Source organism: Colletotrichum godetiae, assembly GCF_030913485.1.
Source record: "Colletotrichum godetiae strain CBS 193.32 chromosome Unknown BDP55scaffold_76, whole genome shotgun sequence".
NCBI lineage: Eukaryota > Fungi > Ascomycota > Sordariomycetes > Glomerellales > Glomerellaceae > Colletotrichum > Colletotrichum godetiae.
This window is the reverse complement of record NW_026851324.1, coordinates 172,009-199,809: the sequence shown is the minus strand read 5'-3', so window position 1 is coordinate 199,809 and position 27,801 is coordinate 172,009. Positions and strand designations below refer to the sequence as shown.

Genomic DNA, 27,801 nt, shown 5'->3' with positions numbered 1-27,801 from the left:
GAGATGAGACGGCCCCGATGTTTGACATTGGCATCGTAGCCCTCTGCCTGCTTGGCTAAAATAGGAGGGACTTTGGGGAGTTGTGGCATGATGGCCCTCAGTTATGCTGCTTGCAGGTGCCTATGATACGATAGACATCGCCAAGCCTGTAGTGTAGGCACTTGGTCAGAAGCTTGTAGGGAGGTGAGTTGGTTGAGAGAATGGGCAAGTTCGTATAGAGGTCCTAACCAAGAAACTGGGCGGATCAACGAGTCAGAACGCCATTTGTAATCGATGATAATGATGAAGACAGACAGTGATGACGGCTGGGATTGCTTCTAGACAATGCCGAACAAAGACCCACACGGAGCCGATTACATTGGGCTGCCAGATGAACTGTGTGAAGATTGGCTGGAGTTTGAGTGTACGGATATTCGTTCGCAGTACTCTGTAGAGTGGTACGGATAGTGTAGTGTATCCGTATGAAGGTAGGATGGGCACAGCGTGGAGTGCCCTGATATCTGATGGGAGTGATTGGCGGTGGGGTGAGGGAGGGGTGGGAATGGCTCGAGATCCATGCTTGTGTGGAGACGGTTCGAGTCGAGAAGGTCATTGATAGATGCGGTGAGGTCGATATTGGTGGCATGGGTACTGGTGCCGTAGACAACAGGTGATGGCTGGGAACAATGCCAATGTCTGCCTCCATGAACGACGACTGGTCGTATTCGAGGGTGTTTGCTTCGTTCTGCCTAAGTGAAAAATGGCAGGGCATCTCCAGGATAGCACCGTGATGGCGGAGCGAGCCAAAGGGGCGGCGATTGAGTGACGGTCTGTCCGTCCGTCTGTCTGGGCTGGGAAGTCGCCCCAGGGTGAGGCGGGAGTGGATTGGTGGGACCGAACTGGAGTTGACGATGGAGATGCAGCAAGGCATGGGGTTCGAGCTTGGAGCTTCGAAATTTGCCTCGATAGAGGTACAGGTGGAAGGGTGCGGGTAGTGCAGACTGCGGTCTAACAACGGTGTAGATGTGATGTTGTGGATAGGGGCCACTCGGAGACATCGTCTGTCGTCTGGCCGAATGAGACGAGTAGATGAGAGGACGGGAGCTGCAGCGCCATGACACTGACATGCCGCGCGACGACAACTCGATAGATGTGGACTGTAACGTGAATGCAACAGCAACCCAAGGCAAAAGGCAAGAGGAAGTGATGGATGATGCAACTACCCAACATGCCAATGTACAGAGTATCCTATGCGCCTACCTACCTACCTACCTACCTAGGTACTCTCCCGTGCCTACCTTACCTTACCTAATTGTACTCCCGTCTCTTTCGGTTCCAGGTTTACCAAGGTAAGGTTCCCTCTACACACCTTCCTTGTACGTCGTTGTCACTGTCTTAGAGGCAGGCGTGGTACCATCCTATGTTGGTACAGGTAACCTACTACCTTGCGTGCTTGCCTTAGTAACCATACAGGAGGCTGCTGACTGAGATGGACGGGAAAGAGTGGTGAGTGCGTGCTTCTCTTTCTAAATTTGTCGGATGCCATTTGAGAGAGAGAGAGAGAGAGAGAGAGAGAGAGAGAGAGAGCGTGTGTGTGTGTGTGTGTGTGGTGTCTTGCCGTCTTGACACACACAAGACTGCACTGCTGCAGACCAAGGTACCTTCCTGGGTATCTCTGTGCCGCCTGGTCTCTGCAGTTCGTCGCCATTGGGCCATGTTCAGCCTGAGGTCCGAGGTTCGTCAGGTACGTATCGCTGGAATCCACTGTGGTCCATTCCCCAGTGCCAATCCCACCCTCGCTCCTGCCTTCCCGTGTGTGGTAGGCAGGTGCAGGGCCAGCAGGGCTCAATTGCACACCCTCTTGACGACACACCCCTTCACTTTGTGGACGTCTAGGTGTGTCGATAATACTTTTCCGCTCTACAAGTATGGACGCCCTCAGGTCTTCTACTCAATCTTCTCCTTCTTCCTCCTTGCCCTACCGAGCAGCCCCTGTCTCCAGGCTCGGACCTTCTTTCCATCCAATTACCATACACTGACGCTCTATCCGAACATTCATACCTAGAGAAGAAGAAGAAGAAGAAGAAGAAGAGCGACTGTCTTGCTGTAGCGTAATTTCTGTCGCTGGATGAGGACATGAGACTGAAGATGATGATGAGAGGAAGAGAGAAGAAGTGAGAGCACCAACCTTACCTGACCTATCACCTTGGACATTGTCTGCGCGCATACTCCGTAATGTGCTTCCTGTAAAGGAAACAGTAAACACCAGCCAGGATGGTATCTCGAGGGACTTGGGTATTGGACTTTGGGAATTGGGATATCCGTCCCTACGGAGTACGGAAGGTACGCAGTAGAGTGAGAGTCGTGGTCCTTGCTTCTGCCCCTGCTCTGTCTGCTCTCTCTCCTCTCCCACGGGCCATAATGCGGTGCTACCCTTTCGCCGTGGACCCGAGCTAGTCCTAGTCGGATACCCCTGGTCTTTGCAGCCACGACACTGGACCGCGGGAAGGACGCATCGGGAGCGCGCAGCAAATGGAATGAATCAACGAAACCCGCTCTCTGCCCTGCTCTCCCCTGTGTCGCTTTGGACTTGCATCTTTGGTGCACGCACATTCCTCATTTCAACGGAGAGACAGACGGAGTCACGGTGTGAGCTCGTGAGGCAGCACGAGCAGGTAGCGCAATGCGGTACGTTTCTTATGGTATCACTCTTTCAGGCCATCTTTTCTTGGATTATATGGACAGGACAGGATGATGTATGGTTGTTCAAGGCTCCACCCAGCTTATCTAAGCACTTGTCTCTGTTACCCCAGAGGCCATTGCTCTATCCTTCACTCAGATGCCTCAAGATGCCTTGAACACCAGAGACATGCAGTTTGTCTATTTCTTCTATGACTACAATGAGGCAAGCACGGCAAAGCCTTCCATCTTCTCTCCTGTATCAGCATTAGCATCAGCATCAGCATGAGATCAGCATCAGACCCCTTACGGACCCGGCCTAACCTTACCGTAGCTCAGGCAGGTAACTCGGGCAACTCCAATGTACCTTTCTTAGGTACTTCAGGTATCCGTAAGGTCCAGCAACTTCCCAAAGTCAAGTCCAAAGGCTGCAAGATGCAAGAGCAAGATGCAAATCCACCAAAGTCCCGTTTCGCATCATTTCCCCTCTTGCTTTTCTTGACTCCTCCAGGCCCGCCTTGGCCTTGGCGTCAACATGAAAGTTCTTGCCTACGGTGCCTGCTCTACCCAAGTGCTGCCCAAGGTACCTGTCGTATCGTACCTGCTCTCTTCGTGAGGTGTTGTTGTCGATGCGCATCTTTCCTGCCTTGCGGATATTTCTCACGCCTATCCACTTTGTGATGCATGTGGCTTCGTCAACGGGGATTTAGTTGGGAAGGAGGAAGAGAAGGCGGAATGTGGCGCGACGCGGAGGGCAAAGCCGCAAGAGGCAGCAGCTCTTCTGCCTGCCCTCTTTCCTTGATGCGTGCAATTCTTCGTGTCTATTCGCAGCTACTTACCTTCCCCAGCATGCAGATAGCAAACAATGCCCCAACAACTCACACTGGTTGGTCATCATTCTCCAGGTCGGCTTCGGGACGATTTTCAACTTCAATCTCGTCGGTTCAAGAGACTTCGAATTTACTGCATTCCCGCTTCGGTCTTTCTTCACACGCCATTCCGTCTCGCGCACGGAGCGAGCCTACCTTGAATCAACATGGCCATACCTTACCTTGAGGTACATATCTGAAGTCTCCAGCTGAACTCAAGGTACATTGATTACCTTACTTTCTCTTACCTACACCTTGTACCTTTTGGTTCCGTACTGACTCTTACTCAGGTGCCTTCCGCCGAATCGAGCGAGGTTCCGTCGCGACACCTGACAAGCCGCCTGGGCACAATCCCATTCTCGACTTCTTTTGTTCCTCATTCCATTGTTGCGCTTCGCTGGTACTCGTCCGATCCAGACCTGCGATTTCCCTTGGCTTACAAGGCATATCAATATTTACTACCTACGAATACCGTATACGTACGTCGGGAGACTAGCACCGGGCAAAAGGACACGACCCGGGCGCCGTCCAGAATGACTCCACGGCACGCCGCACGCCATCACCGCCGTCTTATTACCCACACCTCTCCGAATATCATCCAGGAAGCCAAATTACTGCATTCTTCACCCCGCCGTCGAGACGCCCTCCGACTCCTCCAACGACTCGACCTGACTTGGATGCTTCCTTGAGCCTTCTAGATCCATCGCCTCACCTTGCCCATCCAAGGTAGCCCACGCACGCGGCTACTAACAGCACGGCATACACCACACACATACACACACCTTGACCTATCGCCTGGGTGGCCTTGGTCGCATCAACAACAACGCACCTCATTCCGTCACTCCCATGACTCTTCGTCCCCAGCCATCCTTCCTTCTTCCCTTCCCCCTCGAACGCTCGATCCGAGCATCAACCCCTCTCCCTACGACTACTACCTCTACGGATACTTAGTCTACACCACCTTACCTACCTTACCTTAGGTACTACCCACACCCCGACGCAGCAAGAAGAGAGGGCAACAAGAAATTGACAGACAGGGCTGCATTGCTGCTTATGTTCTTGCATGGCACTAACACAACACAACAGGCTACAAGAAACAGTCACACGCCAACCGTCGTGCTCGCATTTTCCTAAGTAGTGGTGTATGGCTAGTCAGTGGTCCCCATCCGCATCCTATTCCTCTTAGGGCTGCTCGCCGAACAAGCGTCCCGCTACTCTCTACCCGTCCACAGACAGAGATTCACCCCCCTCCCCTACAGTCTACCCCCTCCCCTCCGCACTTGGCCAAAATCATTCCCGTCACCCCCCCTCCCTTCTTCCCCTTCTATTCGGCGTTCCTCTTCTCCACCTCTTCTCTGCCCTGCCCTGTAGGGCCCTGGCTACGGATACCTCAGGACCTAGGCGTGCTAGGCTAGGGTATTCTCTCTCTCTCTCTCTTTGCCCGGCTTGTCCTCTGTCTCTCTGTATCCCCTGCTGCTGCCCCTGCTGGGGGGTAAAAAGGAACCACCCGGGGGCTTCTTCTCCAATCCACGTTACGCCGAAGTTGGAGGTTTGGGATGTGCCTCCATTCTCCCTGGGCCGCTACCGCTACGGATGCCGCTACTGCTGCCGCTGCTGAGCTGAGCTTGCCGCTGCCGACAGCTTCCCTGGGCTCCCCCCTTCTCTTCTCCTCTCCATGACCAGGTCTTCTCATCCACTCAACTCGTTCTCCCGCCTTTTTTCATAAAGGTACCCTCTTCGCCTTACCATATCTGGGGGTGTCGATTTTATCTTATTTTTATTTATACAGCAGCTGGCGTCGTCACACATTGCCTCTATTTCAGCTGTCGTCTCCCCCCCACGACCTGACCTGACTGACGGAACTAAACTCTACCCAACCCAGCTCCGGCCACTCTGCTTGCTCCGACAACATTTGCTCCTCGCATTCCTCGACGCCGTCCGGACCTGATCTGTTTCTGCTTGTCCCGCGATTAGACCGCCGGACTCAACAATCGTACATCTAGTCCAACCACATCGACGTCTGCTCCATTTCCCTCTTCTACGTTACGACTCGCGCCGCCTTGCTCTATTTCGTCTAGTCTTGTCTTTCCTTTTTCAGTTTCCTCTCGGCCCCGACCGCTGCGTGACGCAACAGAGAGACCGACAGAGACAGCCATTCTCGGCTTGCATTGGCCCCCGTTCTCAACCAACGGCGAGCCCGACTGCCATCGCCACCCACGGCCTCCAAGACGACCGCCTTGGCCTCGGACGCTTCTCGTATCCCACCGCGATCAGAACCCTAGATATTTCCCGGCCCATCACTCATGACGCCCGTGCTTCCGTCACTATAAACCTTAGTGGCGCCGCTTCAGCTGGAATTGTCAATCCTCAGCCGGCAACTGCACAGATACAAGCCAACATCATGGAGGCACCTTCAAGATACAGGGAGCCTGCGGGTCTTCCCAGTATCTTTATAGACTCGAACCCAAGAGGCTCAGACCGATACGACTCAAGCAGTTATTCCTCTTCTGTCGCTATTCCTGGTTCCGGAGACAGAATCAACGCACCGCCGCCCTTACCGCCACCGCGACTCCCCTTCGACGATCCTCACATGCATCACCAGGAGCCCAGACAACACTACCGCGATCCCTCATCCTACAGCCCCAGAGAACACAATTATCATGACAGCTTGGGAAGCTTGGATGACAGGCCAAATTACATGAGATCTGGTTACAGGCACGATGAGGGTTATGCTAGCATGGGTTCGTCCTCAGCTTCGGCTTCCACAAGGTAGGAATTCCCCCACTCTCCATTGGCGCCTGGTTTAGTTCCAAAAAAAGCCTGCAGTTTCGAGACTTTGTGCCCATCTAACACTTTGACCTGGATAGATCAGAATGCTCTCTGCCTAGCATTTCGGCCGGCTTTGGTCTGCACCATAACCAATTCCAGTTTCAGTCTGGCGCGGACGCTTTTACCGATATGAAGAAGAAACTCGCTCCTCTGAAAACCTTCGACAACAAGCCGCCTGGCTCACTTCTCAGTGCGTCGAGCACATCATCAACTAGCGACCCTTTCTCGAGGAGGTTGTCTGGTGACATGCGCGTACCGCCGCTTTCCGTACCTACCAGCCTGCCGTTGCACCTCAAGACGTCGAACCTGTTAGACTCTCCCGACAGATATTCACAGACTCCCAACTCTGCCCTCTCACCTTCCCCTAGAAGCCAGCCATTCCATCTTGGCCAGGACTATAGGTCCCCTCGGTCTGTTTCCGATTTCGACAGGTCACCCCCTGCCCGCACCAGAAGGAACAACAGCGACGATGCATCATCGCACAGTCACGAAGTGGACGAGATGGAAATGGAGGAAACCAATTCTATGAAGAGGTTGCGGATAGAGGACCCAATTAGAGCGCACTACGACGGCGCTGGGGCGAAGCGCCGGGCATCTGCCGATCCCGACGATAGCGTACCACTTGGTTTCACAAACCAGGGTGATTTGCTACGTCGCCGCGACGGAAACCAAAGAGGATCTCCTACACCTCGGCTGAGCGTCATTCCTCAGGGATCTGTCTCTTCGTCTTCCGGTCGTGCGGGGTCTTACAGCTCTAACCTATCCCTACTCACTGGAAGCATTGCCAGCATAGGCTCGTCGTACGGCCGGGTCTCTCCAGGAGGCTTGTCTCCAGGTGGAATGTCGCCTGGCGGAACCGATCCAAGCTGCAGCTCTCCTTACAGTGCATCGATGTCGCTGAACCCCTCACCTCGCGGCTCTCTTTCCAGGGCTCCCCACCAACGGACCATTAGCGAAAGCCGGCCTCTCGCTTCTCCCCGCAAGCTTACGGAAGTGAGCAAGCCTGGTGGAGCCAAAATTTCAGGATTCTTTATGTGCGATTGTTGCCCGAAGAAACCCAAGAAATTTGAGTCTGCGGAGGAGTTGGCGTAAGTACCAGGCCTGCAAATGTTAGGAAAGTATTGGAACTATTAGCTAACCCTCTGCAGGTCTCATGAAGCCGAGAAGCAGTATGAGTGTTCATTCTGCGGGAACCGTTTCAAGAACAAGAACGAGGCGGAACGCCACCAGAACAGTCTTCATGTTCGGAGGCACAGTTGGAGCTGCTCGGCCTTGAACGGTTATGATCGAGCTTTCCACGACAGTACCAACCGTCCCGGTGAAGCAGACTCTTGTGGTTACTGCGGTGAGGAGTTCCCTAGAAACGGGAGAGGCCCTGGTGCTTCCGCACCGCGCCACGCTACCGACCAGGATTGGGAAGAGCGCATTCGCCACCTCCAAGAAGTACACAAGTTCCAAGAGTGCAACAGCAGCAAGAAATTTTTCCGCGCCGACCACTTCCGGCAGCATCTTAAGCACAGCCACGCCGGCACAAGCGGCAAATGGACGAACATGCTGGAGAACGCTTGCATGTTGGATGAGGATCCCACTCCGAGATGAGCCGGGGTTGTTGGTGCCAGACTTGGTTTAACCAGCCATCTACTGGATGCATATCTCTGGACTGGAAGCGCAGCCTGGAACGATGCGTCCGACTAATACACCGAATGCGAGTGGACGATTCCAGACTGGGAAGGCAGTCGAATTGTAGACGGTCGCTGACGAGCAGGACCTGAACACTTGCCACTACGGATGGGAAATGAAGAGAGTTCCTACGCCACGGCCCGGATAGACGTGCTCTCGCCGGCGCCATGAGCAGTACAAAAAAAAATCAAAAGCATTCTGTTGAAGCATGTAGGCAGCATATACGGGGTTGATGGGCTGGCCATTTGGAAGCACCATGTTTTTGGGCTTCTGGAGTATGGGTGGTTGCCATGAGGGGCTTTCAGGCGCCAGAAATATAGCCGCAGGTTGTCTGTTGCGCGCATTCCATTTGGAGGAAATACCAGGCATTGTCGGGCCAGTGGGAGTGATACGATGAAATGATATTGGTATTAGAAAGAGACACAGCACTTTAGCAAGTCTGCGACGTAAAGGCTAGCAGTGTATTTTGTAGGTTCAGGGCACACAGGTTGGACAAGAGAGAGAAAAGAATAAAAAGTCAAATAAATCATTACAAATTACTGTTCCACGTTGTCTTCCTGGTTTGATTTAAGTCTTTGGTTCCTCGTAGTGCATGGCCGAGCAAGGTACTTGGTTTCCGAATCGACACGATGGGAATGGTAGACAGCCACTCAATGGAAATTTAGGCAAATCCACCGGTGGCTGCCAAAACTTCCCCCGTGTAGGTCCTTCAGATTTCGTAGATCAAGAAACAAACATGTGCTCCAGTGCCTTGCCATGTAAGGTATAAACGCCAAGTCGCCATAAGGCTTCATCAACGGCAATTCGGCATGCGGCCGTGAGGCCGCCGGCTGACAGGACGTCACATGATCTCAGCCCTACAAGCCACAGAAGAGTGGCGCAGGCGTGCGTGGTCTCCTTCCGTCCCTAGGCACATGGTAACAAGGGCATTGGAAAGTGAGGGGCAAATGAAGCGGGGGAAGGGGGCACGCCGCAGCAGAAGGGGACTGACGCCGGACATTTCCTTCCACCACACGGCCGAGTGGCAGGCAGGAGCGACAGCCTCAGGACTGAGTGAAGCACGAGGGTACATATCCGTACAACGAGCCGAAGAAGAAACAAAGGTGGAGGCTTGGCTCTTTTCGGGAACGGCAATATTTTGGGAAACAAAGCTAGAGCAACTTCAGGCCGAGCCACAAGCACAACTGCGTCATTCCCGTCACCAACCACCACCACTTACCACCAGTATTCGTCGCATCCTGAGATTGGCATGCGAGAGGGGTTTGTCTTCTGGTGGCTCTTGGGATGCAGACATTGACTCTCACCTCTCTCTCCCCCCCCCCCCCGTCTTGTCCACACACCACATCCGTACACAGCAGGGAAACTTACATCTTCATACACACTGCTTTCATGTACATTTTGCAAAGCTGCCCTCTGTACCTTTCCCTTCATCGGTAAAGCTGTGCGCATGGTTCGTGGCCAGATTTCAACCGAGGACGTGACGAAGCGATTGAAAGAGATCGAGTCAAGCTTGACAACCACGACAACGACCAAGACGGGATCGAAGGACGCGGCTCAGGTTATACCTCCCGCGGAGAAGCAAGCACTGAAGAATACCTTAGAGATATACACAGGCGAGCCTGAAGGAAGCGAGGAAACTGAAGCTTTACACCGACTACTGAAGAAGAGCTGCGTCGAGATGGCGATGAACCGCATCGACGGCAAGGAGGAGCTTTATGTGGGAGGGTGAGAAATATCCCCCCCCCCCCTCGTCGTCTTCACCGCAAGGTCCACTGACGTGATCCCAGCATCTGGGCTTTGCGCCGCCCGTCGGCACTGAAGGAGCGTAACATTACCCACATACTCTCCATGCTGCGATTCGACCCAGCCGGTCTCAAGAGTGAGACCGACACCTGGGAGAACTACGGACAGAACTATAAGCATATGGTCATCGGCATCGACGACGTCGAGGACGAGGATCTGCTCATTCATCTGCCCAAGGCTGTTCGTTTTATCGAGGATGCACTGTACCCTGGCAGCAGCAGCAGCAGCAGCAGCAAGAAGACGGTCTCAGACGGGCCTGAAGAGGAGGCCCAGAAGGACAAGAGCTTTGAGGAGAAGGCCAAGCGCTTGAAGGCAGCTGTGGCCAAGGATTTGGAGACCGAGTCTGAGACCGAGGCGAAGACTGCCTCGGCGCCGGCGGCAGCGGCGGCGAAGCCCACAGATCCGGACGCCATCCTCCCTGCCCCCCTATTCGAGAACCTGAATTTGAGCTCCGACGGGGAGAAGCCGGACCCCAACACCCCTGGCGGCGTCTACGTCCACTGCGCCATGGGCAAGTCCCGCTCCGTCTCCGCCATCGTCGCCTACCTCCTCTGGAAACACCCCTCCCGCTTCGGCAGGTCCGCGACCTCCACCGCCGCCGCGCAAAATGGCGCGTCAAGCGGGGCACCCAAGTCCGCTGACGAAGCCGCGGCAGCGCAAGAGAGGGCTGCGGCCGCCGTCACCGCCGCCGTGAAGTGGGTTCGCAACACGCGGGAAATCGCGGAGCCGAATTCGGGCTTCATGAAGCAACTCGAGATGTGGTGGATCATGGGGTGCCCTGACGACGTGGCGTCACACCCGATCTACAAGCGGTGGGAGTTCCGGAGGGAGATTGACGAGAGCCTTGCGGCAGGCCAGGCACCCACGAAGCTGCGGTTCGAGGACGAGGAGACGAGCAAGGAGGAGGCGGAGAGCGTCAAGGGTATGGAGGTGCGGTGCAAGAAGTGTCGCAAGACGCTGGCTACGTCACGGTTCGTGCTCGATCACGAGCCTGATGCCCCCAGAGACCCGCGGCAGCAGCAGCAGCCGTGCGGACACGTCTTTGTGGAGCCGCTGGGGTGGATGAGGGAGGAGCTGGAGAAGGCGACGTTGGAAGGGCGGTTGTCGTGCCCAAATCAGAAGTGCGGTGCCGCCGTGGGCAGGTATAGCTGGCGGGGGTTCCGGTGCAGTTGCGGCGGGTGGGTTACGCCGGGGTTCAGTCTGCAAAAGGGGCGTGTGGATGAGGTTGCTACGAGGGTTCCTGGAGGCGCGGTGGCGATGGGGATTCGGATGCCGCCTGGTTCGGGGAGGTTATAGAAGGGGATTGTCGATCAAGGCTTGCGGCTAGAGCTAGAGGCTAGAGGCTAGATTGGGAGGATACATGGAGAGAGAGAGTGTGTGTGTGTTTGGTAAAGCGTTGCAAGAGGGGATGGTTCTGCCTGGAGTTGAGGGGGAAGGAAAGGATTACATGACATAAACGGTTGCATCAGCCTGGTACATGGCAGGGTTCCTAGATGGCATAGAGAACTTATTCCGAAGATTCTCGCTGACTGCGGGTTAGGAAGTATACGTACATGTAGAGTTGACCCCGTTGGATCGTTACGTGTGGAAGGCTGGATGTCCTCATGATTGCCTTGATCGTGATATACTGCAATTTGAATGCTTACTACCGATTAGTGTAATCATGAACGAGCTGGTGAATATAGACTCGCTTTGCACTCGGGTCATGGTTGAGGTCACTCATCTCGGGACTTGTTGCACAGGAACGTCTGCAGTTATTCACAGATCCTATCGCTTACTCACTTCAAGGCGGAAGGGATCTTGAGATCGCAAGGCTTCCTTGAACACCTTTCAGCATGCGACCAGTGATTGGTAATAACCCAGCGGAGGGTATGCTCGCGTGGTCCTGTGAAGGTGCTCCGGACCGTTGCGGCGAGAGAGAAATTTGACTATACTCTAATTCGAGCATCGTATATCTGGGGATGTGAGTGGATCAGACCAGAGATACAGGTGGCTTTCATCAGGGTACTATGACTACGCCCTGGTTCCTTCCAGAATCACACTCTGCTATTGGAATTGGCTTCGGCCCGTTTATGATGCATGTACGGTTGAGCAAATTCTATCCTTGGAGACTCGCAGTTATCTGCAAGAGCATGGTTTCGTTCAAGCGATGTTGTCTGTCTAGAGGATGTGGATCGAGATGGAGATTTTAGAAGAAGGTAAAGTGCTGCCTGGATGCAAGAGATCGAGAGTCAATGCAGAAGGAGTGGATTTCCGTACAGTTGAGAAGACTAGACCCTTGTTTGTACCTGAAAGAAGGTGGTCCTTCTGCCAGGAGGGGTGGGACAAGATGTGGTTGCGCCTAGGCACTTGATATTCTAGAAGTAAGTAGAGTGCTGCCTGGATGTGCGAGATCTATCTCTAGACGCAGAGCGGTATGAGTTGAGGATCCGTACAGTTGAGCAGAATGGATTCCTGTCAGGTCTTGGAAGGTGGTCGATCTCCTCAAGCAAGCTGCAAGGCGCAATGCGACTTCCAATGGGGGTGGACCGTGATGGGCGTATTTCCTCGACAAGTAGGTATCTAGAACCGATATGGATGCGCCATTTTGAAGTCCTAGGAGAAGATAGAGTGCTGCCTAGATGCGAGAGAGCGAACGTCGAGGCAAGAGTGAGTATCCGTATGGGTACAGGCCCACGGACAGTACTAGGCAGACGAGTTCTGTTAACTTGGCCGTCAAGGGGTTCAGAGATGCTGGCCGTCGCCGCTGGGGACGGTTTGCATTGTTCTTTAGTGGGCTGGGTGTGTGGACCTGGAGATAGACAATCCCTTGGGGAAAAGTTGAATGCGTTTCCATTTTCAGATTATGGTGTTTCCTCATGATGGAAAGGAGAACGCTTTCGGAGGGTGCCAAGTTAGCATGCCTAGTCTCGGCAGCCGACGTTCCTAAAACCTCGTAGGGTGGGTGGGAGGGAGATCCTGGGTAGAGATTGAGTGTAGAGATTGAATGTAGAACCTAGCCCCTTTCCTGGATCACTGTAGGATCGTCAAGACTGGGAAGGACGAGTTCATGGTCACTCTCCTCGCTTCGGCGGATACAGAGCTGGGTGACTGTGTTTTGGATTGGTTAAGGCACGAAGGAGTCAAATAATGGAAGTTTACTCTGTGAACGTTGGGGGATCGAAGGGCGTGTTTGCCATGGGTGCGAAAAAAGGGGGCCGGTACCTTCTTTGAGATCCCGCCTGAGGACAACTGGAACCCTGCGTTGAGCACTCCCTAGAACGAGGACATTCGCGCCGTTTTTCTTTTGAATACGAGCTGCCACAGGTTCTCTCGTGCTAGAACGGGGATTTTGGCGATGACGGCGCGCCCGTTGCTGGATCATCCAGGTCGTATGAGCTTCCAAGGGTAAGCTCTCAGAGACTCGAGCGGGCTTCGCGGAAGCATGGGGGCTAGATGATGTTACTATCGGGTTGTCATTTGTAGGCTTGGACGTCAATAGAAACGAACTCATCGTTTGTAGACTCGAGGACCATGATTAGATTACGGAAACAATCATCTGGATATCGTGCACTTAGAAATGAGAAGGATCAACGAGAGAAACGAAATTTAGGACGCCATCGTGGTGGGCCCTTAAATGGCACTCTTCTGAGGATGGTCATCCACGCACAGTGAGATTTCTACTCCTTGCTATTGCTTACTGGAGCGGTCAAAACAAGAACCAAAGAGTTGGAAACCACGAGAAGAAGCTTTAGTCTTAACGATCCTCTCTTTTCAAACTCATCCAAATCCAATACGGGCTTTCCTTCCGGTAGGTCGATGTTGCTGATGAACAGACGAGTGGGTCAACTCTTAAAACGACAGGAGATGCGGCAGACGATGCTGGATGGTAAGGGGCATGCTTGTGATGAGATTCAACCATAGATTAAACCCGTCAGCCTACATCTTCATCGTCCTTACGCAGACATTGGAATCTCTCCTCTACGTCTTCGAAATCAATCTTCATAGCTTGGAAGGGCACAGGTCAGGTACCCTGAACAGGCACCCTACCAACAAGGCATCCAATCTTCCCTACACGACTGCCTGCTTGCATTTGAGTGTGTACGGAGTACGCCAAGCTCTACTCACAAACCGAGCAGCATACTGTCTCCAGACCGCTGATCCCCCAGCTCAGAGGTTAGAAGCCAGACCAGGTAGCATATCCGCAGATAACTATTTACCTCCAGGTTCCCATTCCTTAGGCTTTCTCCTTATAGATCTTCGCCTATCCTCTGAGATTGGGGGCAGAATGGCACGGTAGCCCTCAGTCATCCCCCGGGAGGCTCACTACCTACTCTCGACATCGACTTGAATCCCTCTGTGCTACGCCCGACGGTCATGTACCTGCTAGTGTTGGCCGGTGAGGCGCAGCAGCAGCCAGCATGTTGATACTCCTACGCCGGATAACGAGCGGAACCTCCGCGTTGTAGTGGGCAGGCTACCTACAATCTACTTTGCGCACGCCATGCTCGACCAACGATGGGCCGGCACTGGTGCAATCCTTCGCTTTTACAGATAGGGGAGTGGGCCTGGGAAGACGAAGACGCATGTCGTAAGAGTAAGACGAGTCTGGCCTGTCACGATGCCGCTGGAAGCGAAGGGGCGGGGGGGGAGGGGGAGGGGGAGGGGGGTATGATCTCTCTGGTTTGCTAGTGCTCTCCGGCGTACGGGGGCATCTTACCTGCCGCTCTAGGCTTCTGTATATGCAAGGTCTCTTCTCCATGTCCCTGCTATATTCCTTCCGGTGAGGAGTGTATGTGATGTATCTCATAGGACTTTCAAGGGCAGACTTTAGGCTGATGGGCTGTGGGAATAGCTCTAAGGCTGCAGTGAGGGTGTACGAGTATCGTTCCTCCTTCTCTTACCGTAGCGTCCTTCTGCCAATCTCACAACGGGTATCCGTGCTCTCGAGCGTCTGTGTGCGTGGGGGCTTTCGTTGTGGATGCGTTTTAACTTCTCGAACATGGATGAAGGTCCTCCACGCTGGTACGGTTGCCGTCATCGTGAGGTTCCATCATGTATACCACGCAGAGAGATTGACACTATTGCCCCCTTTAGAGAGACCTGTCAGACTTCTACCAAAGGAGAGTCTGCACTCTCTCGAAAAAGGTAATGATTACGTTCCGCGATGTTCGAATCCACTTTCAAGTCCCTCCTCCCCCAGAAACGTTGACCCCTATTCTGCCAATTTTTTTTGCAGCTTGAAGGATCACCATCCCGGCACGGACTCGGGCTCCGAAGGCCAGGAACGCCGTCTGGGATTTTTTCTTGTGAAGAAAAGGCGCCCCGCGCGCGCACGCCCCGCCTTCTATTTCCAAGCTAGAGCGAGTCGGGACGGAGGTTTGTTTCCTGTCTTTCTCTGTCTCTCACTCTCTCCTTCGGGGGTTGCGTCGGCTAGCGGCACTTCTGAGGCATTGCAGAGGAAAGAATATTGGAGCCTGTAGGGCTGGATGGATCCTCTTCCCTTTTGCTGAAGAGATTTAAGGTGGCTGTGGTGTGAGGATGGAGGTCCGATAGCTTCGAGGGTCAGGAACTTTGGAAGGATTTCCCTCTAAGGGGAAGGGCGGATTCCTTGGGGGGGGGGGGGGGGCTTTCAAGGTCCCCGAAGACAAGATGCCAAGTTCATGGCTTTGAAAGCCCTTGATATAGATAGCAAGATAGTGATTGGGTAAGTTACGAGCATGACCTCCATGGCAACGTTCAGTCTTGCCCCCTTGGAGATTTCCTTCTGGAAGGCGCGAGAAGTGCTACTTCTACGGCTGCTGGCATCGCTTTGACATATTTAGATCTTCAGAAACCATTCATTTGCTTCTTGCGGGGACTTTATTTCAGCTAAGAATGGGATATAATTCTTTGTTAATACACATCAGACTTTGTATTCGTCTCCGCTTTCATACACAGCTCCAGGCAACAGCATTTCTCAAACAGTGACACAGGAGAAATTGTGAGAGAAACGTACAACTTTCTTATCATAATTGACTGAGCTACACGAGCTTTAAGGGATCTCACCTTACCCAGGGGTTTTTGGTGTTCGTGTTGGTTTTTGATACACCACTCGAAACATAACCCCATATTATGCTACCTGTCCGAGTTCGTACGGAACTTTGGTGGTGTGGTGCATACCCTTCAATGAATTTTATTTTTAATATGTAAGACTATAATATATCATTAAATAAAGATGTAAAATAGAATTGTATTTAGACGATTGTTATAATTATTATAGTAATTCATATATTATAGGTTAGATTATAATTAGGTAGCTAGGAAGGATTTAGGGGGAGGCCAAAAGGGGGTGGGTCGACTTATAGCATCTGAGTTGTTTCAATTGTATGGTTGCGCACTCTGTTGAGCTCTGGGAAACGCAGCGGACAGGCAGATAGCTAACATGTCATTAGTCCAGGCGCAAATATCCCTTGATAGATGCTATTCTACATGTCAGATAATTGGTTGATTATCTGTGAGATTGATTGATATACAGTACAAAATTGATGTGCCTTTTTACGATGCCAACCACGACGCATTAGCAGCAACTCCTATGCTCGATATCTTAGCGTTCCGCAACATTCTTCTGTACTCCTCAATTTTGGAAAGCCCAACCATGACAAGTTCCTCAACAGTATCCGGGACAAGATTTTTCTTCCAGACACAAATCATACCATTGACTTGGTGATCGTCAACCGTGACAGACAAGACCATCTCCGTCTCATCCCTAACCTCCCACGACGCCCGACCATAGGCCTTCATACCCGTCGCCTTCCAATGCAAATGACCCAGCTCGCCGGATTCGTACTTCCCCTCGTTTGCTTTGATGTTGATCTGGAGCCCACGTTGTGAAAGTCGAATCTCGGTCTGAGCAGGTAGCGTGTGGAAATCGAATACGGCTACTTCCTGCCCCCCGTTCGCGGGTGATGTGACATGGCACTTGTCTCCCCAGGCCCCGAGGATGGCTTGCCGTTTGACTTCGTAGCGCGGCGTCTTGTCGCCATTGACGCCGAGAACACGGCGGTGATCTTTGAGTGCGGTATAGTGGATTTCCAGAGCAGGTGTCTCTTCGGTGCGGCGTTTGTCCGGGGTGGCGTCTACGCGGACGATAAAATTTTCGAGCCATCCGGGGGCCATTGTAATGATGTTGACGGGAGGTATCGTGTAAGAATGAGAGGTTGTATCTAGATATGCCAAGGCCTTTGTGTCTTATGTAGATCCTTTGTTCCTAGCCTCACGCTCGCAGGTGTCAGGGACGGACTCTCCTAGATATTGGCTTCATGGCTGTTGCCTAATTGTCTCCATCGTATGAGAAATTATGGTAATTTTTCCTGTTGTAGCATTCTGAGCAAAGCGAGACGGGGCGTTCTTGAGGTCTCCATCTGTGTCATGGGCACACTGGTCCGATGGCGGAGATGGCGGAGATGGCGGAGGAGGCTCTTGGGTAGAGATCCACTGCCGGGGCTGTAAGAGCCTTGTCGTCTATCTTGAAGTAGACTGAACGGTGGAAAGTGGGGGTTCTCCGGCTCAAAACCGAGATCTCGGGCTCCATTATCGTCTTCGGGGTCCATCATTGGTCCTTTCGGGCTCCATTTGTAGGGAAATTGAACAGAGCCTCAGGGTCCAAGCCTCCAAGGGCATCGGAAAGAGCAGCCTGACACCCGATTACTGGCAGAATGGCATACTTGAATTCAGTTTACTGCGTTATTCTACCCAACTTTCTCTTTCTATTTCCAGTCTCTGTAAAATCTGAGTCGTAGGTAGGGCACGGGGGTGGGTGATTTACGTCTGTTGAAACTCGAGAGAAAGTGACTGGTCTACCTCACAGACTAGTGTAACTCTCCGATTTCTAGTTGTTTCATGGTAGTCACTAGTCTTCGTTTCAAAGATAGCTCGGTCGCGTAGGAAGTCGTGCTGAGAGCGATACCTACGTAAAGAGAAGAGCAGATAGGAAAATTCAGATCAAACGTGCATAATGCTGGGTCACCAGCGCGGCAACATGCATCAACTGCTCACACAATATTAGACTGGTACTAAAGGTGCCTACTTGACAGAACAACTTTGATTCGTCTCAAGATCGAGTAAAACGAATGAAGTCCGTTTGGCGCCTAGTAATGCCCGAACACCGACCGCCGCTCCGGCGTCGTCAGTTGCGTAGTCGCCCCCGCCGACGCCACTCCGCGGTGCGGCTCTTCAACGTCACGGCGGTGAGTCAACTCTCCAGAGGTTAGACAAAACCTACCTCTACTACGGATAGCACGGGGAATGCCAAGAGCTCGTCCAAGAAACCATTTGCAATCTCCGTCTCGTTCGAATCGGTGATTTAGGCTCATTGCCGGATGCGACGCTGATCTCCACCCCCTCAATTGGTGGAAACTCTGCTCCCCTGGCAGAGGGCTCATGAAGGTCGACTTCTTTGGTGAGAGTTCGGATTCGCATGCAGGTCAACGGAGTAGCCCGGGCACGACATGATCAGGAACCTCATACAGAGTAGAATACTCAGACACATGTTTCCACCTTGAAATTGACGCCCGTGGGTATCATTCTGGGTCACCGTTGCGTGATACAGGGCTGCAGAAGCGACATGAGATAAGCATTTTGAATGTCACATACCAACAGCGCATGGCTCCAGCCCTCAGTGGCGCAAACTTCTGTTCAATATTGAATTCTGTCTGTTTATATTAATCACACCTTTTTACTTTCAGATGGCAACATTGCGCGACTTTAAACTCGGAGGGGGAGTTGCCCCTCTCAGTTTAGCTCGGCGCACCTGTCAACCTCCCGGTTCCCCACTCCCGGGGGAACACCCCGGACTCGGGAATCTCGGTGCAGCATCACTCCGCTCCAAGATGCAAACTTACTGAAGCGCTTGAGACAATGTGACCGGCCTTTTGAAGCTACAAAACATCTCATGAATCCACTTGATCTGCTCTGAGATGTAACCTCTGGTGTCCTCATTGTTTCCTCAACTTAGAGCATTCCCTCGAGGTTCCTCAAACAATCAACCTCCAAGCTTCCCGCCGAGGTCATCACATACACATTCAGCCCTGCTCTCCTCCTCTGGAAACATCCACCATGCGTGCCCTCACCGCACTCCTAGCTCTCGCAACCTCAACAATGGCAGAGACCCTCCTCTACAGCAACCCCCTAAACTCAACCGCCGACGTCGCAACCTGGGTAGCAGAGGGTCCCCTCACCGTAGCAGCCGTTAACGACACCCTCGAGCTCTCGGGCGGCGGCAACCCAGACGACTACTTCGTCTACTGGGTGCCCGAGGTCTTTCCCGATGGCATCCGCATCACCTGGGAATTCTCCCCGCGCAACGAGCCCGGCCTGGCCATGTTCTTCTTCGGCGCCGCCACCGTCGCCGACGACGGCAAGGGGTCCATCTTTGACCCGTCCTTGAAGCCCAGGAACGGGAGTTACCCGCAGTACCACTCTTCCGACATCCGCACCCTGCACGCGTCCTACTTCCGGCGGCGATGGCCCGAGGAGAGGGCATTTCATCTGGCGAATCTGCGCAAGTCGCCTGGTTTCCACCTCGTTTCTCAGGGCGCGGACCCTTTGCCGCCCGTCCCTGATGCCGCTGGTGCGTTTTACAAGATTGAGGTTATCAAGGACAAGCGCGAGGTCAAGTTCCGCATCAACGACTTGCCCATCTTCGAGTTTTACGACGACAAGTCTACGGGGCCTATTATTCGGGATGGAAGGATTGGGTTCAGACAGATGCAGCCTCTTGTTGCGAGATATCGCAACCTTCAGGTGTGGAAGCTTTAAAAAGGGGAAGATGACGGACACGGATATACATGTATTATGATGCCTTGATATAATAGATAAATAGCCACTGCCACTGAGGCCGCAATTCTTCGAACTCCTTTAATCATCATGCTCCTGAACCCCGCTCCGTAGCCGTGATCTCCAGCGAATGGGCCGGCCGAGATCAGACGACAACTTGGGCACAACCTCGCTCGTCACAGATCCTCCTTCGCCAAGCTTATCCAGTCCCTCAATCAAATCAGCAACTTCCGGCGGCGGCGCCGTATCAAAGACGGCCTGGATATCACCGTGCGGCGAAAATCCCGAAAGCTGCCACCCCAAGAAACTCCGGCGACCGCCACCACCCATCTTCTTCCTCATCCGGCGCGAGAACTGCCGCCTCTCGTATAGGCTAATAAGCAGCAACGATGGCAAATTCAGCGCGCGGATCAGCGCGACATTGACTCTGTGAAAAGTCTCAGCTGACACGGCGAACCGTAACGGCAGCAGCGTCGTGAGCGCAAAGATGTTAAAGGGCGGCGGGTACGCAAAGATGGCATCGCTCTTGACGCCCTCAAACGTCAGCACGGCGCGGCGGAAGCGTACCTCGGCCGCCTCGTCGGCAATGATGTTGGAAAAGGTGTTTGTCAGCACGGCGACGAGGATCGTCAGGAACAGTGTGTTGCCGAGAAACGCGAAGCCCACCATGAGCGCCGGGCCTAGAATGATGTGGAACTGCGTCGACTCCTGGATGCCGGTGCCATCGAGGCCGAACCATATCCAGAGCATCCACTTGCAGATGGCGAACCACGAGGGCGTCTCATTGAAGTTGTCGTTGGAGTCGATGAGCCACTGCAGCGCGAGGAGGAAGCCCATGAAGCACCAGCACGCCAGGAACGAGAGCAGCAGGAAATCCTTCATCATGGCGTGCAGGGAGATTAGGACGATGTTGTCAGGCGCGATGTTGAATGCGACGCGGGTGAGGAGGATCGGCGCCGCAAGCGGGAGGATGTGCAGGCCGTGGCCGTCAGGGAAGTGGCCTGCCCCTACGTCGTAGATGCGAGCGAGGACGTAGGCGGCGTAGATTGCGGAAAAGGTGACGTCGAGCCAGGACCAGAGGTTCTGCGCATGGACTTCCCAGCCGTGCTCTGCGACGGCGGCGACTTCGTCGAGGACCCAGCCGGCGGCGTAGATGCAGAAAAGAAACTCAAAGACCTCGTTACTGCTGCGGCGGTAGAGCATGGCGAGGAAGTAGAGGACCATCAGGATGAGGAACTGGACGAACTCGATGGAGTTGCGGGAGCGGGGGACGATGAGGCGGTAGTGGTTTAGGAGGGGCGCCTTTCGTGGGTCATAAAGGGAGATGGGGCGGTACTCGTAATGGTCGGGCAGGATATCGACAAAGGAGAGCGGTGTGTAGACGACGCGGCCCTCGTATACGGCGTTGATGACGCGCTGGCAACCCGGGGAGGAAATGAAGGTCTTGCTCTCGGAGAGGATGGCGAGCTCTAGGGCGGTGAGTTTGCGTTCGAGACCGCCGCGTTCTTGGGGCGCCCACTGCCGGCGACCTTCGAACTCGACGGCCTCGGGGGCGCCCTCGAAGGGGTCGAAGCCGCCGACGAGGAGGCGCGAGAGGAAGAGGAGGCCCTGAGAGCCTGGGTTGGCTTCGTGGAAACGGCGAAGGACGCGGGCTGCTACGAGTTCGCAGAGCGTTGCGCGGGCTACGTTGATGGGTTGGTGAACAGAGGTTGCTTGTTGACGGAGGAAGTAGAGGCGGTTGGCTAGGAGGCAGTAGACTAGTTCTGGTGTTAGTTATGGGTGGTATTCATGAGAAGGGGGTCACGTACCTATGGTGATGTCGTTGGGGTGGTACAGACGCTCAACGAGAGGCCGGACGATGAGGATGTTCATCCTGGGGTCACTCAACTGACTGAGTGTGTATGTATCATCTATATCAAAGTGTGAGTATGCAACTTTCCTCACACTGCAAAATGGTCCTCACCTATACTTGCATTGATGAGCCGGCGGACGCTACCCCACGGTCAGTATTGTGATACCCTAGTTTGATCATGAGATGTTCCAAGCTTTGATGAACGTACCGGTGCATCGACACATAGATGGGCAGCTCAGAATCTGAAGACGGAACACCGGGCTTCTCATCGTCGTCATCATCACCAAGACAGGCCTCAGTCTCGGAGCCGCCAGCGACACCGGAAGCTTCGTCGTCCTCCTCGTCTTCATCACGACACCTCTGCCGACCTGTCCATAACCTGGCCTCTTCCGCCATCTCCTCCGTCGGCGACCGTCTCATCTCCAGCTTCTCACAAGTCGGTTTGGTCCGTCTGCGTCGCAAATACATTCACTTTTCTTATGGAATACATCAAGAGGCAGATGGTGACGGCACGAGGTCAAAGGGGAAGGACGCTCTCGGGAAAAGCGCACCTGTTCAGATCGTCCACAGACAAACCATCCCCTTAAATGGACAGCACGGAACAGCTGGGGTAAAAGGGCCCCTGTTTTTAGTCATGGAATCTTGGCGATTCATTACAAGACAACCAGCCGCGATGCCCAGGATTTGTGAGGAAACCATTATGTAAGTGCGAGTCGCTGCGCACGCGCGTAGCCGGTAACCCCTGATGAGGCACCAAACACCGAGATCGTGTAAGATATAGCTTTCTAAAGGGAGCACATAAAGAGAGCCGAGGAGTATAGAAGCATAACGGACGCTTCTATTTGGAATACGATCTTTAGCGAAAGCCTTGTGGAAGATTAGGTAGAATGCTGGGTGAAGGTATGGGGGCAAAACAAACCCGCCAGAAACACATTTCTATTATGCCCGCATAAGAGAGGAAAGCTCTCAGGGCTACCGACGTATGAGGCGCCTGCCATCGTTGGTGACAGGAATGGACTTGACGAATCCTATGAGGGCTTCCGTGTAGTATTCAGCCCGTTTCGTTCAGCCGTGGCCCACAAGTCGGCGCCATGCTGGCACGTCAGCCTGTTGGTGGCGTCTCCCTCACCGGCGATGGACTCGTAGTAGAGTGTCAACTTGATGAATTCCTCCTCGGGGTCCTCCCACTTGACCGACCATTCCCAATTCCCTGGTCGTCGGCGTCGGGATGGCCCAGGCCCAGCCGCAGCCCTGCGGCGTACGGCCCGCGTTGATTACTTTTTGCCCCCCAAGAAAGAATCAAACGCGACGAGGTCACCAGAGATTGAATGGCATCTGGAGACCTCTGACGAGCGGATATCCGGGCTTGATCGCTGCCTCCGCCAAGCCGGACATGGCAAGTTGCAAAGGCTAAAGGGCACCTCGCGTTCGCCAATCCGGGGGCCAAGCCTCTCGGAACATCGGCTTTACATTTCTCCCTTCCATTTGCTCTGTAAGGTACGTAGCGGGGCCCGCGTACCCAACCACCCGCAACCACCATCCCGACCGCGGGGTCCTATCGATAACCAGTCACCCAGCTCCATCACCACGCAACGTCATCCAGGCAACGACACCACGAACCCACCGAAAACCAACACTACCACAACTTCTCCCACGACCAACCCATAGCTCGTGGCGACACAAAAAAGAACAAGACACTTCTCCTCTCAATACGAAAGCAAAAACAAACGACCCCCTAACCATGAACCGCCTTTTCGGCGCAGCGCCCAAGGGCCCAAAACCAACCCTAAACAGCGCAATCACAAATATCGACGACCGCATCTCCTCAATCGACGTGAAACTCTCCGCCCTCACCGCAGAACTAAACACCTACCAACAAAAACTCTCCAAAATGCGCGACGGCCCAGGGAAAAACGCAATCAAGCAAAAGGCGCTCAAAGTCCTCCAGCGTCGCAAAATGTACGAGTCCCAACGCGACCAGCTCCAGTCCCAGGTCTGGAACATGGAACAGGCGCAGACGATGCAGGATAATCTCAAAAACACAATGGCCACCGTCGACGCGCTCAAGACGACCAATAAAGAACTCAAGAAGCAGTACGGGAAAGTGGATATTGACAAGATTGAGAGGTTGCAGGATGAGATGGCGGATTTGATGGATATTGGAAATGATATCCAGGAGAGTCTGGCAAGGTCGTATGATGTGCCCGAGGACGTTGACGAGGCGGAGCTGGATGCCGAGTTGGAGGCGTTGGGGATGGAGGCCGAGTTGGAGCCTGAGATGGGTGCCATGCCGAGTTTCTTGCAGGAGGAGTTGCCCGAGTTTGTGGACGAGGAGCCGGCCAAGGAGGGTGCCAAGCTCAAGGAGGCTGCTGGCTAATGTGCTTGTAGTCACCTGGGAGCTTCGTGTGGGAAAGGAGACAGGGAATAGATAGGAGAGAGCGATGGCTGACTCTTGAAGAGTTTCGTTCTCGGCGTAATGGCATACCTCATATCCACTTCTTTACAAGCACCAGTTACAGACCGATGATTATTTGTGTTCATAACTCGAATTCACTTCTTCTTGTTCCGAAACTCCTATTCTTCCCAAAAAATAAACCAATGAGCCCCCCCTCTCCCTTTACAATTCGCTATGCCGGTGATGCTGCTGCTGCTACTACTACTACTGCTACTCCAACACGCCACATCGTCAGCCTCTACTCCACCGTTCCAAAGAACCGCGAAACCTCTTCCAACTCCGGGTCATTGTTGCAAAAGTCCCAGCCCACAATGACACTCGTCTGACTACAACAAATGATCCTGCGGGCGTCGTATTGCAACTTGAATACCCTCGCCGGGCCGTTGTCGCCGTTGGCAATGTGCGGGTGGTGTGCCGCGTCCGGTACAGGGTTCTGCGCGCCTTGTACTGGCACCGGCGTCGCCTGAGTCTGAACAGGCGCTCCCGGCTGCGTCGGCTGTGCTGGGTTCTGACCTTGTCCCTGGATGTGCAAATGCCCCTGCACCTGGGGCGTTGCAGGTCCAGCGGCGGGTCCAGCGGCTGCGGTAGCGGCGGCAGCGGAGGCCGCAGCTTCTTGTTGTTGTTGAATCTGCATCTGCGGCCGGACAGCTTGTGTCTGCAGACTGGCAGAAGTTGGCTGATGCTGAACTGGATGGTTTGACGGCGGCGCGAATCCATTCATGGGTGGCAGCGCTGGCGGGACAATAGTTTGGGCCTCACGGTTCGCCACGAGGCTGCGCGACTGGTTAAGCTGCGTCTCCAAAAGGGCGGCATTGAGCACATTTCGGAGGTCGGCTCTAATCCGCGGGTTTGGTTCTCTGCCAATAGCGGCCTGGATGTGTGAATTATACACCAACATTGTCGGGTAATGGTGCAAAGCCTGGCGCAGCTGCGTCGGTCCCCGAGGCACAACAGTGTCAATCAGGTTCATAAAAGCCTGGGCCGAATCGGGCGTGATGGTGGCGATAATGGGATTGTCGATCGTCGTCCTAGGAGATCCCGTAGACGAGGAAGATCCCCGAGTGCCGCGCACCGTGGAGGGTGAGCCTGCCTCCAAGTTTGCCAGCATTTGTTCTGCCGTGAGCTGCGAGGCCTTTCTCGCCGCAGCTTGAGCTTGACTTTGGGCTGCCGCGGCTCCGTCTTCCTGCCGCAGGTGTTGTGTGTCCTTCCACACGCCCTCTTTGTCACGGCGCCAGATGATGATGCCCTGGTCGTAAGACCCAGATACGATGCGAGCGTACTTGCCGCCGCCGCCGCCGGGAGGAAGAATGGCACCGTACGCCGTAATATCCTCCGGGCGTTGACTGCCCGCGTTACGGGCCTGGGCACGACCACGGCGGCTGCCATGGTCGCTAAAAGGGCTGACGACTCCATCAGCTACCGCCTTAAAATAGATCTCGTCGATCCTCTTGGCCTCGGCCTTGTCCTCTTCAGCGCTGTAAGGAAGATCGCCAAAGCCGGCCTGGACCGTTCGCACAAGGTTAGTGTGCGCGCGCAAGCTGGCGACTTCGAGACCCGTGAACCTGTCAAAGACCTTGACCTCGTTGTCACTGCTGCCACTAACAATCCTCCGACCGTCGTACTGCACGCAGGCAATGCCCTTGCTATGGCCAACGACTGTCCGGATACAAACCTGCTTGGTCCAGTCCCAGACCTTGATGTTTCTGTCGCCGCTCGCTGACACGACCTCGTTGTCATGGATCTGGACGGCATTGACAGCAGCCCCGTGCCCGTCAAGAGAGCCAATCAGGCTGTACGGGGGCTTGATGGGCAAGTCGTCCATGGGGTTACCGTATCCATAGTCTCTGAGGCGTTTCGGGGCGTTGAAGACGACATCGCCGTCACCGTAACCCGGATCTCCGTACTTGAGTGGACGGCGGTTGAAGATCTTGATGGTCTTGTCCTTTGAGCAAGTGACCAGAATCCTCTTGTCGAATTTGATGTTGAGAACCGACTCGGAGTGGGCGTTCTTCAACCTTTGAATCATTTGCCCTGTTGAAAACTTCCACAAAATAACGTTGGAGTCACTGCTCCCAGAGACAATCAAATCTTCGTCCTTATCCGCGTCGAACTGCAAACAGAGTACGGATCCAGTGTGCCCTTCCAGAGGCGGCCTCAACAAGCGCTGGGTGTGCAGACTCCAGATACGAAGCGTCTTGTCGCGACTACCGCTCACAAGGTATTCGCTATCGAATTGCAGACTGTAAATGCACTCTTGGTGACCCTCTTGCGGGTGATCTGGATGGGGCAGCTGAAAGTTGGTATACTTTCCGAGCTCCCAATTCTGCTCCAGCCGGTGGCGCATCGTGTACAGGTACTTCCAGTCGAGCCTGTACCGTCGGCTAGGTGCGTCCCATGACCAGAGCGACGACCGCGCAATTCCTCCTGGCGCGTCGGCAGACATCATAGGAGGCAGCGAGTCTTCCTTGACCAGAGCCGCCCGCAGCATGGGCGACGCCTTACCCTTGCCCTTAATGTCGAGACCGAAGTTTCGCTCCGCGCTCCGTCGAGTAGACCCCGAAGCCGACCGGTCCAGATCCATCTCTCCGTGTTGCGGTGTAGCTGAACTCCGAGAGAAACCGAATGACGAGGCAGGGCTACCAAAGATGCTGTTACCCATAATGGAATTCATTGAATCTTCTCGGGTGATTGATGACCCAGCGTCCGTCATCTCGAGGTCGTTGTCTTCGGATATCGCGCGCTTCTTGTGCGTGTGGCCGTCCTCGCATGATCGAACCCTGTGGAGGGAACTGGGTGATTGGTTCTGGGGTTTGTTCGCATCTTCTTCCCACTTATTGACTTCCGAGTAAATGGCCTTCCAGCCCTCCATATGGTATAGCTTCTCCCATAGCTTGCGGTCGAGGGCCAGCTCGTGCCAAGCGTGGCAGGCCTTTGCGACGTTGATGAGGGAGATGGGATCGAGGTATCCGAGAATCTTGAGACAGACTTCTGTTGGCAAGTAGTGGACAAAGTTGATATAGATGCGAGGGTGTAGACGCTGGACGATTTCGACAACGGCTGAGGTGGGTAGCTGGTCAAGAAGGGCTATGGCAAGCTCTGTTCATTCGGCGGAGAAGATGTCAGCTGGGTCCCCAAGGACATTGAGCAAAGCACAGCGAATAACTGCTGCTGCTGCCACGTCAGAGAGGCAATGTGAACATACCAGTCTTTTCAGCTGCTGACAGGCCGGGGAGATGCTGAGCAAGCCAGGCGGGCAGGTCTGCGGGTGGGCGAGAGGCCGAGACATCCTGAGCGCCGCTGAAGCTGGGGTTCAGAGGGTCTTCAGAGTAGCCCTCGTCGGGCTGTTGTGAGGTAAAGGCAGACATGCTGGGCGAGAGTGTATGGGGTCGAGGTGTACGGAGATGTCGCGCAGAACTTGGTCTCTACGGCTCTTCTCTAATGGTGAGGTATGCGCAGTCGCGGGCCATGCGGGCGAGGGGTAGAAGAGGTTCGTGCTCGGTCGCGAGGTGGACTACAATCGATTGGCTTCTAGTGGATGCTTCGTCGTGTGGCTGCCGTCTTCGCCGTCGTCGTCGTCGTCGTCGTCGTCGTCTTGGGCAAGAGGATGCAGCGAGAAAGGTAGGTGAGACTGTAGGCGGACTGATATCCAGGAGAGTCTTTGGGCGACGTGATGCAAGGCGGCTAGGATTTCTTCGATGGAGGGGGTTTACGTATTGGTGGGTGATGCAATGGTAATGTAGAATGCTGTCTTAGCTCTGTCGCATCCGACCTAGAACAAAGCAAGGAATGCGGATAGTTGTGGCGTGAATGCTGCAAGTGTCGATGCAACGGGAGAGCAAGGCACCTCAGGCAAAAGAGAA

General features: G+C 54.1%; 10 protein-coding genes across 10 annotated transcripts; 6 read left to right on the top strand and 4 right to left on the bottom strand.

Moving 5' to 3' along the window:
• BDP55DRAFT_401715 (uncharacterized protein) lies at positions 1 to 1,138 on the bottom strand. Its single transcript, XM_060567302.1, has 2 exons — positions 295 to 1,138; positions 1 to 235 (listed from the first exon to the last, which is right to left on the bottom strand). The coding sequence occupies exons 1-2, from the start codon at positions 908 to 910 to the stop codon at positions 102 to 104; spliced, it is 750 nt and encodes a 249-aa protein (XP_060423055.1). The 5' UTR covers positions 911 to 1,138; the 3' UTR covers positions 1 to 101.
• A 1,630-nt stretch (positions 1,139 to 2,768) lies between these two features.
• Positions 2,769 to 3,541, top strand: BDP55DRAFT_401564 (uncharacterized protein). The gene has a single exon (XM_060567301.1). The coding sequence runs from the start codon at positions 2,944 to 2,946 to the stop codon at positions 3,337 to 3,339; it is 396 nt and encodes a 131-aa protein (XP_060423054.1). The 5' UTR covers positions 2,769 to 2,943; the 3' UTR covers positions 3,340 to 3,541.
• Positions 3,542 to 5,928: 2,387 nt separating this feature from the next.
• Positions 5,929 to 7,955, top strand: BDP55DRAFT_565514 (uncharacterized protein; the record flags this gene model as incomplete). The annotated part of the gene is made up of 3 exons (XM_060570429.1): positions 5,929 to 6,296; positions 6,395 to 7,444; positions 7,505 to 7,955. 3 exons carry the CDS (start codon positions 5,929 to 5,931, stop codon positions 7,953 to 7,955), a joined length of 1,869 nt encoding a protein of 622 aa, XP_060423053.1.
• A 1,528-nt stretch (positions 7,956 to 9,483) lies between these two features.
• Positions 9,484 to 10,331, top strand: BDP55DRAFT_517021 (uncharacterized protein; the record flags this gene model as incomplete). Its single annotated transcript, XM_060567747.1, has 2 exons — positions 9,484 to 9,761; positions 9,824 to 10,331. Coding segments are annotated over 2 exons (786 nt in total), but the record flags the coding sequence as incomplete, so codon positions are not given.
• On the top strand, positions 10,069 to 11,382 carry BDP55DRAFT_683249 (uncharacterized protein). The gene has a single exon (XM_060576323.1). The coding sequence runs from the start codon at positions 10,347 to 10,349 to the stop codon at positions 11,133 to 11,135; it is 789 nt and encodes a 262-aa protein (XP_060423051.1). The 5' UTR covers positions 10,069 to 10,346; the 3' UTR covers positions 11,136 to 11,382.
• Positions 11,383 to 16,355: 4,973 nt separating this feature from the next.
• On the bottom strand, positions 16,356 to 16,976 carry BDP55DRAFT_734277 (uncharacterized protein; the record flags this gene model as incomplete). The annotated part of the gene is made up of 1 exon (XM_060580191.1): positions 16,356 to 16,976. The coding sequence occupies one exon, from the start codon at positions 16,974 to 16,976 to the stop codon at positions 16,356 to 16,358; it is 621 nt and encodes a 206-aa protein (XP_060423050.1).
• Positions 16,977 to 18,956: 1,980 nt separating this feature from the next.
• Positions 18,957 to 19,616, top strand: BDP55DRAFT_698499 (YesU protein; the record flags this gene model as incomplete). Its single annotated transcript, XM_060577783.1, has 1 exon — positions 18,957 to 19,616. The coding sequence occupies one exon, from the start codon at positions 18,957 to 18,959 to the stop codon at positions 19,614 to 19,616; it is 660 nt and encodes a 219-aa protein (XP_060423049.1).
• A 99-nt stretch (positions 19,617 to 19,715) lies between these two features.
• BDP55DRAFT_698498 (nonselective cation channel) lies at positions 19,716 to 21,906 on the bottom strand (the record flags this gene model as incomplete). Its single annotated transcript, XM_060577782.1, has 4 exons — positions 19,716 to 21,391; positions 21,443 to 21,544; positions 21,598 to 21,626; positions 21,695 to 21,906. The coding sequence occupies 4 exons, from the start codon at positions 21,904 to 21,906 to the stop codon at positions 19,716 to 19,718; spliced, it is 2,019 nt and encodes a 672-aa protein (XP_060423048.1).
• A 1,065-nt stretch (positions 21,907 to 22,971) lies between these two features.
• BDP55DRAFT_683240 (Snf7 family) lies at positions 22,972 to 24,012 on the top strand. Its single transcript, XM_060576322.1, has one exon. It carries the CDS (start codon positions 23,228 to 23,230, stop codon positions 23,861 to 23,863), a length of 636 nt encoding a protein of 211 aa, XP_060423047.1. The 5' UTR covers positions 22,972 to 23,227; the 3' UTR covers positions 23,864 to 24,012.
• Positions 24,013 to 24,179: 167 nt separating this feature from the next.
• BDP55DRAFT_638026 (F-box/WD repeat domain-containing protein 1A) lies at positions 24,180 to 27,306 on the bottom strand (the record flags this gene model as incomplete). Its single annotated transcript, XM_060573057.1, has 2 exons — positions 24,180 to 27,037; positions 27,144 to 27,306. 2 exons carry the CDS (start codon positions 27,304 to 27,306, stop codon positions 24,180 to 24,182), a joined length of 3,021 nt encoding a protein of 1,006 aa, XP_060423046.1.
• Positions 27,307 to 27,801: the final 495 nt, after the last annotated feature.

Bases quoted from the DNA above. Each gene is read 5' to 3' on its own strand.
- BDP55DRAFT_401715 (XM_060567302.1), bottom strand. From the start codon at position 910: ATGCCTTGCTGCATCTCCATCGTCAACTCCAGTTCGGTCCCACCAATC. The intron at 236-294 runs GTCTGTCTTCAT...TGATCCGCCCAG, and splicing joins CAATCCCAGCCGTCATCACT to TTTCTTGGTTAGGACCTCTA.
- BDP55DRAFT_401564 (XM_060567301.1), top strand. From the start codon at position 2,944: ATGAGATCAGCATCAGACCCCTTACGGACCCGGCCTAACCTTACCGTA.
- BDP55DRAFT_683249 (XM_060576323.1), top strand. From the start codon at position 10,347: ATGGGCAAGTCCCGCTCCGTCTCCGCCATCGTCGCCTACCTCCTCTGG.
- BDP55DRAFT_683240 (XM_060576322.1), top strand. From the start codon at position 23,228: ATGAACCGCCTTTTCGGCGCAGCGCCCAAGGGCCCAAAACCAACCCTA.